Source organism: Meleagris gallopavo, chromosome 3, assembly GCF_905368555.1.
Source record: "Meleagris gallopavo chromosome 3, MGAL_WU_HG_1.1, whole genome shotgun sequence".
In the NCBI taxonomy this organism is placed as follows: Eukaryota; Metazoa; Chordata; class Aves; order Galliformes; family Phasianidae; genus Meleagris; species Meleagris gallopavo.
In genome coordinates, this window is record NC_139406.1 from 48,811,252 (window position 1) to 48,824,026 (window position 12,775).

General features: G+C 38.0%; 1 protein-coding gene across 2 annotated transcripts in view; it reads left to right on the top strand.

The window, feature by feature from the left end:
* TTC39C (tetratricopeptide repeat domain 39C) overlaps positions 1–12,775 on the top strand; it is a 33,529-nt gene that overhangs the window by 16,868 nt on the left and 3,886 nt on the right. For both annotated transcript variants that reach the window (XM_010708838.3, XM_085220900.1), the window contains exons 5-12: positions 687–1,041; positions 2,295–2,463; positions 6,478–6,571; positions 7,736–7,843; positions 8,315–8,424; positions 9,213–9,336; positions 10,943–11,040; positions 11,949–12,053. In XM_010708838.3, the coding sequence (XP_010707140.2) occupies positions 687–1,041; positions 2,295–2,463; positions 6,478–6,571; positions 7,736–7,843; positions 8,315–8,424; positions 9,213–9,336; positions 10,943–11,040; positions 11,949–12,053 (1,163 nt within the window). The remainder of the gene's footprint in view (positions 1–686; positions 1,042–2,294; positions 2,464–6,477; positions 6,572–7,735; positions 7,844–8,314; positions 8,425–9,212; positions 9,337–10,942; positions 11,041–11,948; positions 12,054–12,775) is intronic.

Genomic DNA, 12,775 nt, shown 5'->3' on the forward strand with positions numbered 1-12,775 from the left:
AACTAGGAATGGTCAAGACCAGGATTTTAGGATCATTTAGGTACCCAGCTTGCATTTGAAATTTAAGAAGCCAGGCAACTGAAACGTATTTGAAAACATAGATTTTTAATCATTCTTCTATTTTTTTTCCTGTTTCTGTCAATTATTATTATTATTTTTAAATTATAAGTTCCTGTATTTCACAGTTTGAGGAATGGGGGTAATAATGATGTTGAAATCCTTATTGTCTGACCCAAGGGAAGGATTTTTGTTCTTTTCTCTGTTTTAAGTGTTTTTCCATAAACTTGCTTTGAACATGATTTGGTCTTCAGGCAAAACCTCTTTCAAGCATTTCTTTTCTCTGCCAGGCAGCGATTTTGTCTCCATTGTGTAGTGGGACAGAATCCAGCATGAAGTTGTTTTGGTTTCTGTATTTCTTCCTGCCAGTTGTACTGCTGGATAGCTACAGGAAAGTCCCTTTGTGGGGCACACTGTTTAAAGGTCTCTGAGAAGCACTGAAGTTTGTATTACTCACTATGAAAGATCTCTTCTGCGTGACAGCAGCAGCTCGTTTTGCAAAATCCTTTATGCAGTGTTAATTTAATGCTGATGGAGAGCATCCTAGGATACGTGAAACAGCATTTCCTACTGATTGTGTTCCGCTTCTGAAACACGTTTCTTGAAATGTTTTTTTCCTTGACATTTAGCATACATAAAAGGTGGATGGATCCTCCGAAAAGCCTGGAAAATTTACAATAAGTGCTATACGGACATTAATACGCTTCAGGAGATTTATCAGAAGAAAGCTACTCAGGAATCCTTGACTTCTGACGCTGCAAATGATAATCATGTTGCTGCAGAAGGTGTAACGGAGGATTCGCTAAACAGACTGAAAGGTGCTGTTAGCTTTGGATATGGACTTTTTCATCTTTGCATATCCATGGTGCCCCCAAACCTGCTCAAAATCATCAACCTGCTGGGTTTTCCTGGAGACCGCCTACAGGGGCTTTCTTCACTGATGTATGCAAGTGAAAGTAAGGACATGAAGGCCCCTTTAGCTACGTGAGTAGCTATATTGAAATGCTTTGGTAGATAACGTAGTACTGAAAGTAAGTAAATGGGGGAAAAAAGATCAAAGCCAAAAAAAAAAGTCATGTTGCTTTAAAGAAAACAACAGCAGGTAAAATAAACTTGCAGTTTGTTGTTTAATGTGCCATGGTTTAGTTCATCACTTAATAGTGCACTAGATCTCTCTGCTGTCAGTTGTTTGCGTGCTTGGGGTTTGTTGGTGGTGTGCTGTATTCTTCAGCTCCTTTTATTCTAGTGTCTAATAACCCATGTTAGTAAATACAAGCATCCCTTGAATGCTCAGTAGATTTATTGTCTTCTGTGGGGAGAGCATACCATTTTGTATGAGAGTAAGTGATGTCAATTATTTATCCTTAACATTGACCAACAGTCTTTCCAGTTTATTTTTAATTTTAGCATCTGGGGAAAATTGAGTGTTTCCTTACTGTCTTTTTGTTCTTTGAGCTTTCATATACCCATTTTTCTCCACTCTTTGTATTGCATTCAGGTCTTTTTCTTGGATGAAGGGTTACTCTGATGTTGTTTAAAGCTATTTATGAGAACAGTTTATCACATTCTCTCCAAATTAATACTTCTATTGCTGGACCTACTTTAAGTACAGTCAGATGTCACTTCTGAAATATTGACATCAGAGCTAGTTTCTTCTGCTTCTGGTTACGAAAAACATTAAGGTTAAATGTTCCTTTTGATTTCTTCTGTGTCATTTCTGGGGGGAAAATGCAGCATTCTTTTCCCCAGCGTGACGGTGAAGCTGGTATTCCTTCAGCTGGCCCTGGGAAGCTCTGTGCTCTCCTCTTCTTTTCTTGTGAGTGATGTAGGTCACGTAGAAGTCTGCCCTTCCAAACACCAGATATATTTCTGTTTGACGTTGATTTCAGGTGTGTGTATGTGCTGGGGAGTGGGGTTAGTTTGTGTTATTTTTGTTTCCCAGTGAACTATTACATTCTACTGTTTTCTTGTGGGTTTTCCTGTTTTAAAATCCGTAGACTTGTGAAGAGTTAATGGATACGATGCTTTGATACATACTACGGGCTTGATGGTTACTTGCTTTTGGTTAAGTGCAGTGAATTGTACATGCGCTGTGTGGTGGTGCATGGTGGTAGTGTTGTGTTCTATAGTCAGGCTTTATAAGAACTTAAAGATGCCTATCCTTTGTTTTTCAGGATCATCATCTTTAAATCTCTGTTTATGAGCTGTAATCATTTCTGCTCTTGTGTTCCTTTTAGATTAGCTCTGTTGTGGTACCATACAGTTGTTCGTCCCTTTTTTGCTCTTGATGGCAGCGATAACAAGGCAGGATTGAAAGAGGCAAAAGAGATTCTTGCAAAGAAAGAATCTGCTTACCCAAATTCTTCTCTGTTCATGTTCTTCAAGGGAAGAATACAACGATTAGAGGTACTGCATCTTTCTATTCTTTTGGCTGATGTTTTCCCCATCTCCTCCCCTTGCTATCTGATGTTTTTCTGATGTGAATGAACTGGGCAAACTTCAGTAAATTGTGACTGAAGATAGAGATGTACGGTAAGATAAGTGAGAAGAGAGGATTAATTTCTTCCCAGTTGCAGGCTTGCATGCCAAATCAACCCTTGTGCTCCTGTCTGATTTGTTAGCACTTTGAAAATCTAATTCTTACACTAGATTGTAACTTTGTGCTATAAGTAACCTCGTTTGGTAACTTCTTGTGGTATAAATAGCTATTAGGGTTTTGCTTGTCAAGCTGAAATCTGAGTATTAGCAACTGAGTACATAGCATTTATCTTCTGCTTTTCATTTCATGCATTGTTCGCTTACAGCTACATCATCTTCAGTAATTTCACTTGAATAATTGCTTTTGCTTATAAGAGAACAAGACAGGATGTTTTCTGTTGCTATGGTGAGCCGTGACCCAGCAGAATGCATTCCATGGAAATGTGGTTGTGAATGCTGTTGCAGAATGGTATTCTTCTAACACTGCAGCAGCCTCGTGGCTTTTGGCTCAATTATTCTTTAAGGATAATCCAAGATGGCAAGAGTACTCCAGACAACTGCACTGCTGTGTTTATCAGTCCAGAATGTTTCTAAGGCATTTAGGCATTTCTAAGGCATACATCATCAAGAAAACCCAACCAAAGAGCACAAAACGTTCTTCTCGTAATTTAAGAACTTGATATTGGTGTCCATTCTTTTGGTACAGTTTGCAGTTAATTATCACAAATGCAGCTTAATTTTGAGGAAGGAACAGAACAGAAGAACGGTCTTCTGTGGCCTATATCATTTTGCACGCATCCTCTTGCATGTGGCTTATTTACTGTGATGCGTTTCTTCTGTCTTTCTGGAAGCAGTAGGGAATTATACTGTCGCAAGTGTTATTTTTAGAGTGCTTGTGTATAAAGTGGTGCTGTTTATAGACGTCAAAGTTTAGCTCCAATTAAAATAGTGCTGGAGGCCATGTGGCAATGTTAACAAAGCAGTTAGCTTGGGTAGGCAGAATACCATTTGTTAGGCGCTGTAGCCACGCCTTGGTCATCAGAATGCTTTCTAGTTGCTAACATGAATTAAAATGGTCTTTTCCTATACACACATTTGTTTGCATGGGAGCTGACCATTCAACAGTTGGGTTTTTTCCCTGCTCTTGCTTTGTTCATGGGTACTGTAGTGCTGAGAGATTGTTGAGTGTCTGTATAAATATTGCAGGTTTGGGCATTGGTTTGCAGCATTTGTCAAACTATCTGAACCAGAAGTGTGCTTACACTCACGTTGTAAACTAACGTACAGTTAATTAGTTTTTACATCATAGAATGACTTAGTTTGGAAGAGACATAGAAGTTCATCCAGTACCACCTGGTGCCTGCCATGGGCAGGGCTGCCCCCCAGCAGCTCAGCTGCCCAGGGCCCCATCCAACCTGGCCTTGAGCACCTCCAGGGATGGGCACCACAGCTTACATGGGCAGCTGTGCCAGTGCCTCACCAACCTCTGAGTGAAAAATTGTGAAAAACAGTGTTCTGGATCTGATGTATTTCTGCCTTTTAGCTTGCAATATTGCTTTCTCTTTTATGGAGACAGCAACACCTTTTAAGGATCTTAATCTACTTTTATAAATTAGACAAAACAGCCCATTCTCTTAAAAAGAGACTGATAGATTCATGTGGAGAGAGGTGAGGGCACAAGGCAAAACCAAACTGAAAGAATCTTGAATTGAGCAAGGTCACTTCTCTTTGCCCATACTCTGGGTGTGTATATATAAACATCTCCTTGGCCTGGGACGAAAAAAAACCAACAAACAACATCATGTTCTGCAGCTTGATCTGTTAGACTCTGACATAGTTGAAGGCAGAAAAAGTACCAAATACTCCACTGACTGGCAAATCACCACTGGTTTGCTCAGGTGTGCTATAGCGTTCAATCTGCAGAGTAATAAAAATGTCCAGTGATATTACATTCCTAAGTACACTGCTGACACATTCTCTTGCTTTTTTCAGTTACCTTTTTCAGAATCTTGGTGTCAGTAGCATCATTCTAATGTAGGGGTGAGTGTGGAAAGGAGAACTAGGCTGGGGAGGAGTAATAAGAAGCACTGAAACTGAGAGTGAGTTTTTTAGAATGAACTTATAATGATTAAGTTAAAAAAAAAAAAAAACCAAAACCAACAGAGTTTACACATAAGGTTTATTTTCAGAAATGCTGCTAATCCCCCTTTTGATTTTAGATGTTGTTTGCTTATTCCTCCTTAATTAGGAGCAGTACTCACTTTAAGAGCATTACAGATTCGTGCCGACTGATAATAGAAAGAGCAAGGCATGCAACATTATTGTATTCACATTCTCTTATTCTTCAGGGCTATGCAGCTCTAAAGATTACAACTTTATGGATTAATTTTTTTTCTATTGTCTTTGTATTATGTTCAAGAGAAGAATAAGTAAAGACCAAGGAATTACACATTTGTGTGTATGTTCATATTTGTCTAACTGTCATTATTTTAACTGTAAAAAGTCAGCCTTGATGTTCTTCTTGCTGACTCATCTGCCTTTATAATTCTTACGTTCTACTCTCTGAAACAGTAAGTAGGTGGTAATTAATTTTATTTTAAGAATTAACAATATGAGTAGAAATTCGTATTCTGCATGTTGTCCCAGTGCCTGGAGATAATTGATAATTCCAATTATTGAGGAATATCTCTGTAGCCTACTCACCGAGCTTGATGCTTAAGGAAAGCTTATGCAGAAAACACTTGGCACTGCTTTTCAGTTTTTCCTATTAATGCATGCTGAGGAGCATGTGCTGCTATAGAACAGAGCAAGCTGTGTATTGCACAGGCTCCCTGAAAACTTTGAGGGCAAATACGCTCAACAGAAAGGCAGATGGGTTACACTCTTCTGTCATACCAACAAACATCTTCGTTTAGTCATTGCTTTGTTTTCTAAGTATTCAGTGTTTATACTGTTACAGATACTGTAACTGCTGGCAGTTGTGCTGTCTTGATGCAGTGTAAAGCATCTGAAATAGTTCTCCCTGAGGAGACAAATGAGGAAATTGAATGAAATCACTCTAGAGCTGGGCAGGGGTAGGGCAGGGAGCAGTGGCATGTCCTAAGGTACAACTCTACCAAGTTTTACAGTGAATTTCAGACTTAATAGTGAACAGAAGGAATCCAGACACTGATCTCGAAGGCTGAGAGATCACCAGAGATCCACCAGTATCCTTCCATTTCCCCCTTCTTTCTCTCTTTATGTGACTTTTTGAAGGCAGGTTCCATACCATAGTTTTAAGTTTTATTTTTGTATGTGTTAGAATTGATTATTATTACTTTGTTGGCACATGCTTTGTGTTCTTGTGTAAGATTTCATTTAAATATAGATTTGTTTTATATTACTGATACTTCCTTTTTCACTTTTAATTTGGTTATTGCGTTATATTTTGGTGTTGTTGTATTACATTAATATTGTTAATATGAAATGTGGGGGAAAATACTTCAGTGTAGGACCTATTTAGGAAGTGTGCTCATTGTTGTAAATAAAGGCTTTGTCACACTTTGTCCATGCTTCCATTCAAAGGTGATCAGATGTAAATAGCTGGGAGGAGGGAAGCTGGCCAAAGTGCAGCGTTTAGCTGGTATGCAAAGGAGTGTTATCCCTTCTCTTTCAGTTAGCTCCGTGGTGACTTTTAATTGGTTTCAAATCTGAAATCGGTGTTGAGTTTTTCCTCTCACTGGGATGTTTTGCCTCTCACCTAATCAAACCAGAGGCTGCAGTCTGTATGACAGTGCTATCTGTTTTCACTCCTTTGTTATTTTTAAACTCATATTAACATGAAACTGATTGTGATCTTTGAAATGTGATGGATGATTTGATTTTGATAACCTCAGATATATGATATATATATTTTTTTTATCTTTCCTCCTCCCCCTGCCCCCCCTCTTTCACCTTTGTTAGTGTCAAATCAATAGTGCCTTGGCTTCATTTCATACTGCTTTGGAACTTGCAACAGACCAAAGGGAGATTCAACATGTCTGCTTATATGAAATAGGTAAATGGGATATCTTTATGCTATAAATATTTCACTTACAAGTTTTGACTAATAACTTCAATAAAGAAAAGGAACAGTTTTGTTTAGGGTTATTAAAAAAGGTTTTAGAACACTGGCTCTTGTCTCGACCGGATAACTTTAATCATAGAATCATAGAAGGGCCTGGGTTGAAAAGGACCCCAATGAACATCTAGTTTCAACCCCCCTGCTATGTGCAGGGTCACCAACCACCAGACCAGGCTGCCCAGAGCCACATCCAGCCTGGCCTTGAATGCCTCCAGGGATGGGGCATCCACAACCTCCTTGGGCAACCTGTTCCAGTGTGTCACCACCTTCTGTGTGAAAAACTTCCTCCTAATATCTAATCTAAATTTCTGTTGTCTCCGTTTAAAGCCATTCCCCTTGTCCTATCACTATCCACCCTCGTAAACAGCTGATCTCCCTCCTGCTTATACACTCCCTTCAAGTACTGGAAGGCCACAATGATGTCTCCCTGGAGCCTTCTCTTTTCTAAGCTAAAAAAAAAAAAGCCCATTCCCTCAACCTTTCCTCATAGGAGATGTGCTCCAGCCCTCTGACCATCAAATCATCCTGTCATCTTATTTGGTTGAGTAGCACTCAATAATTGCTTATAATTTTCAAGTTCTCTGAAACTGTTCACCTGCGGAAGATTATTTAAAATGGGACCACTCTTTCTATGTCAAAAATGAAAAGATCCTAATGGAGCTTCAGAGATTGCGGAATCTATGTTTTGTATTTCATTTTATGCTGCTGATGGAAGGAAATGACTGACATCAACAGAAAGTGTCATTCCTTTCTCTGCTTTTAATTTTCATGGAAATCTTTAGAGTAGAGAAGCATTAAATGTGTCTGTTTAAGAGTAAGGGAGCTGGTAGTAGCTAAGGAAGAGCTTTTGGTGTCTGTTTAGATTTGTTGTTAATGTGAATTGGTTTCCCTGTTTTGTATAGCACAAATAACTCAGTATTTTCCAGTTAATTTAAATAAGATTTAAAATGTATTATTGATTAGTTTTGTTTTTAAATTTTCCAGTTATTGGTATAATTGTTAAGCTAGCTTCAGCTCTCATAAGCAGATGCTATGCTTCAGTAATGTTTGCACCACGTTTGAATTAGTGTGCTTTCATTAAGTTGGTCTCTCTTTTAGGCTGGTGCAGCATGATAGAGATGAATTTCAAAGACGCCTTTGAGTCCTTTGAAAGGCTTAAAAATGAATCCAGGTGGTCTCAGTGCTACTACGCTTATTTAACAGCAGGTGAGTATTCAGTAATGGTTGCAAGTGATAAATCAGTGATGTGATGTGGTACTTTTGGTATTGACTTGTGCTCTTAGAGTGTTCCACACTGCTGCTTATGCAGCTGTCAGACTGTACTTATGTAATTTTGTTTATGTAATTTATTAATGCATGTGTATATATGCCCTTGCCCTCCAGCTGTGATTACTACATGACCTATTGCTAAGCTGACACTGTATTGAAAAGATTTACTTAATAAATCCTTAGGTGTTAGGTGATACTATGTCCTTTAATAGGTATGGAAAACAATACAGACTTGTTAATGATCTCAGAGCATACCTGGGAGAGTTGGGATTTCTGTGTTGATCAAGTCCCACTCTAGGTCCTTTGCAGAAGTGCATGTTTTTTTTTTTCTATGATGTCTAATCTTTTTTCCTTTTTTTTTTTTTTTAATCCCAGCAGTGTTAACACATTTTTATTTCTGTGTCATAGTGTGTCAAGGAGCCACTGGAGATGTCAATGGTGCTCAGAATGTGTTCAAGGAAGTTCAGAAGCTTTTCAAAAGAAAAAATAATCAGATTGAACAGTTTTCAGTAAAAAAGGTTTGGTTTAGCATAAGCTGACTTGTTTCAGAACAGTAATTTCATAATTGTGTTTTATTCTTTACCATTATTTGTTTCTTGAATGAAGCATCTGTTTTCTCCTACTTTGCTTTTGTTGCATTAACGGGAAGGATTCAGGGGAGAAAACAAAAGTGGTGTCATGTATTTTAAAGACTTGGTAAACAAAACGTGAATTGGCTTTTCAGCTGAAATAAATATTAAAGATACAGATACACAAATAAAGGTCTCAGGCCAGGCTGGATGGGGCTTTGAGCAACCTGGTCTAGAGGTATGTATCCCTGCCTATCTAAGAGGGTTGGAACTTGATGATCTTAAAGGTCCCTTCCAACCCAAAGCATTCTATAATTGTAATTTTTCTCTCTAGCTTTGTTTTTCCTACTCCTTTTTTTTTTTTTTTTAATCATTTTTATCAAAGCCATGGTTCTTTTTGAATTTATCTAGTGAGTATCACCCAATTTAGGATTTTCAGATGTTGCAATGTCAGCATCCAGTCGCTATGTATTTGAAATTGTGGAACAGAAGAAAACAAATATAGGCTGCAAATAAAGAAGCTTTGATTTTTATCAACGTGTAACCCTTAAGTTAAATAGAAAGTCTTTTTTATTAGTCTTAAACTTTAAAACTAAATTGCCAAAGACTATTTTTAAGGAAATTGTTGGATGCTTTCATGCAGCAGTTACTATTTGATAAACTGTTTGTGAGTATCATGTTCTTTGTAGAAGGGCAGATGACAGATCTTTCTTTCTTCTTCTTTTTCCAATTTGCAGGCAGATAGATTCAGAAAACAAATGCCAACCAAAGAGCTCTGTGTCCTGGCATCCATTGAAGTACTGTACTTATGGAAAGCCCTTCCAAACTGTTCCCTCTCCAACCTACAGCATATGAGCCAAGGTATAATACAAATTCTTGATACAGTTATTTATTTTAAGTGAGGTATGCAGTTTGCTATGATCATTTAAATTGTATGATAACAGTTGCAGTAGTATTCCTAATTTTCTAGTCCCAAAACATAATGGTGAAGCTTATAAAATCAGATTTAATCACGTAAAAATAGGCTCTAGTATTTTTTTTTTTCTTTTCCTGTAGAACACTCAATCTTAAAGGTTGCAAACAGTAGACACTTCTGTCCTGCATACTCAAAAGCAATATAGATCTTTCTTATAAGCTCCCAGCTGGTGATGCACATTTTTATGTGACATAGCAATATGGATTAAAATTCAGAGATAAGCTTCTTGTAAGGCTTGACGCTGACAGATGGGTCTGCATCAGCAGTCCTTGGTTGTAGGTTTTTTGCTCAGTGAAAATACTGCTATACATTATTTGTATCTCAGGAATGACGGGATGATGGAATTTTTTTTTTTTATTTATTTCCTCTCTTTTTGGACAATGTGGTTTATTTTTCTGAGGGGAGTTGTCAGGCTTTTCCTTGGGGCTAGGAGCTCTGGTTTGTAGGGATTAAGCTGTATCCACATGTATCTTTGTAAGTAAAATACCAAGTAACTTGAGACTTGTAATAAAAATGAGACTTGACAGCGCTACCTTTGTGTCCAAATACTTAATGTAGCCAATCCTTAGTTATTCATAGGTGGTTTATTTGGTGACTGCAGAACTGGTTTAAATCAAGCAGAGTTTATTACATGAGGCAGAATATGAAGTTAAAGGAGCTCTACTGTTCCCAGACTGCCAGAGCTCCTTTTGAAGGGTTGAAAATTCCTGTAGACACCCATGTTACTGGGGTCTTTAGAAGCAGTGGTGCAGACAGGTGCAAATGGTTCCTTGTGGAACTAGCCTTGTTGTAACAGCTGTTCTGAGTTGGTGCTAATAAGCCTGATTAAAATGGAGCATGATTTAGTGATGGTTACGTGCATCAGTACACCACATGCATCAATACAGCCCTATGCAGCTGAGTCACAGTCTGGCCCAACGATTAGCCTTACCTACTCATCAGCACTGGGAATTATGATGCCAGAATTCTCTCATCTGGAGTTTTACGTCTAGTGTGGATTTCTGTGTCTGTCACTTGTCTTCGGTTCAGAACTGATATGCTTTATCTGAAATGTTTGGATATTTTGCCCTGTTTTCCTTGAACCGTGGGCTGCACACTTTTTTTCTTTCAACGCCTGGGACAATCCAGTTGCCAATAACACAGGAAGAGTGGATTGTTTCTTAACTTTAACTTTCCAGCTGATTATTCAAGGACAAACAGAGAAGTGTGTTCTCTTCATTTAAGAGGAATGCACCAACTGCTTCTGACTTCAGAGGGCCAATTCATTCCTGACAGGAATTATTACGTTAGTGACAGATTGCTTGATGAGATTGACACAAAATGGGTTGTATTTAAAGGAAACTAAATTACTTTGACGTTGATTGTTACTGGCATCTCACATTTTCTGCTCAAATTTAGTCATTAGAGTAAAAAATCACTGTAGATTGCAATTCTTGTCTAAGGAAAAATTTCAATCCATCTTATTTGTTTATTGGAAATGTTTTCATTAAGCTTGTCAGGATGTTGATGATTCATCAGCTGTTGGTTTGAGGAATTTGCTTCTTGGTGCCATACACAAATGCCTGGGAAATTCTGAAGATGCTGTTCAGGTAAGTTGTTAATTATACCATCGGTTGTATTTTATGAACCATAATTTTATTAATCAGTAAATACTGTTGAGGAAGTCTGTTAAGCAAACTGCTAATTTTCAATGCTATTGATCAGTCTGTTGTATGAATTCTAACAGGATATGTTGATTTTTTTTTTTTTTTTTTTCAAATCTTGAATTTAGGCCGTTCTATTGTAAAAGCAATTATCTGATGTTGAGCAAGCATGGCAGTTAATGTGTCCTGTGGAGCAAGAGTTAAGTGGAAACTGGGGTGAAGATTGGAAAAGTTTTTGTGCTGCTGAGTTTACTCTGTACAAAAAAAGAAAATCAACTGAAAACAAACGCAAAACTTGTTGATCGACCTTTTGAAGGCATGGATGTACTGCTTCTGCTCTAGGGCTTTTGAGCTATTAGACACTAAGAGGTGACTAGAGATTAGCAAATGCAAAATATTAAATCTGCCACTGTAGGCAGAACCTCTTTTTTTTCCTTCCCTCCACAGGACTGAATACAATTTACATAAGGAACTAGAGAGCTGTTGTTGCTACTACATCTCCCTCCCACCCCGCCCTCAGAAGTAGTTGAAATAATCCATATACTTAATCTTCAAAGTTAAAGCTCCTTGTTAGGCTTAATAGTATTGAATATAATATTGAAAAAAACCTTGATGCGGTCAACATACTGCTTGTAAAAAAATGCAAACAAATAATTTTGCCTTGATTCATTAGTGTTAGCAAAAACCTCCTCCTCCTTGCTTAAAGAATCTGTACCATTGGAAATGTTAACATATTCTCATGTTACTTTGGCTACTTTCAAATGCTTGAAATTAAAAGGTACTTTTGGATTTTTAAGTGATCAAATCTACTTTAAGATGCTATTTCAGTCTCTTTTTTTCTTTTCTTATTATAGTACTTTCAGCAGGCTGCTAAAGATGAGCTGTGCCGTCAAAACAACTTGTATATCCAGCCATATGCTTGCTATGAGCTTGGCTGTCTTCTATTAGACAATCCACAGGTAATGGTATAACCTATTTTAAACTCTGCAAAAAAAAAAAAAAAAGTGTGGTGCAGAATCAGCATAGCACTATACAAACAATGAAACAAAGTTGATGGGTGAGAAGCTTCATGTATCTGTTGATAACACTGTAATGCCATACTTAGTCGTTACTGGATTTTATTCATACATAAATTATTAGACTCTCTGGGATTCTTCACAGGAGTTGCTACATTCCTGATTCTGTAGCAAGTAGATAAAGGTGTGCAAACCTTCTGTCTTTCTGTAGCTGTGATGTTTATGAACAGTCAGCACTGAAGCAAGAATTTGATGTACTGGAACAGGTTGCCCAAGGAGGTTATGGATGCCCCATCCCTGGAGGCATTCAAGGCCAGGCTGGATGTGGCTCTGGGCAGCCTGGTCTGGTGGTTGGTGACTCTGCACATAGCAGAGGGGTTGAAACTAGATGTTCATTGTGGTCCTTTTCAACCCAGGCCATTCTATTATATGATTTTGATGAGCAAAGTACCATATTTTGATTTATTATTTATTCCTTCTCACCAACAAGTTTACATTTGTTGTAACTGCTGCTAAGTAGAAGGGTGGCAGGTAGTGAGGTTATCTGAAGGTTCTGAGAATTAGGAGCATTCTCTCTTTCCTTCTTGCTTTATATATAGCATTTCCACACAGCTAACAGGCTTCACGTTGAGTGTTTCGGGGCTGAATAAGCCTTGGCTTGTAGC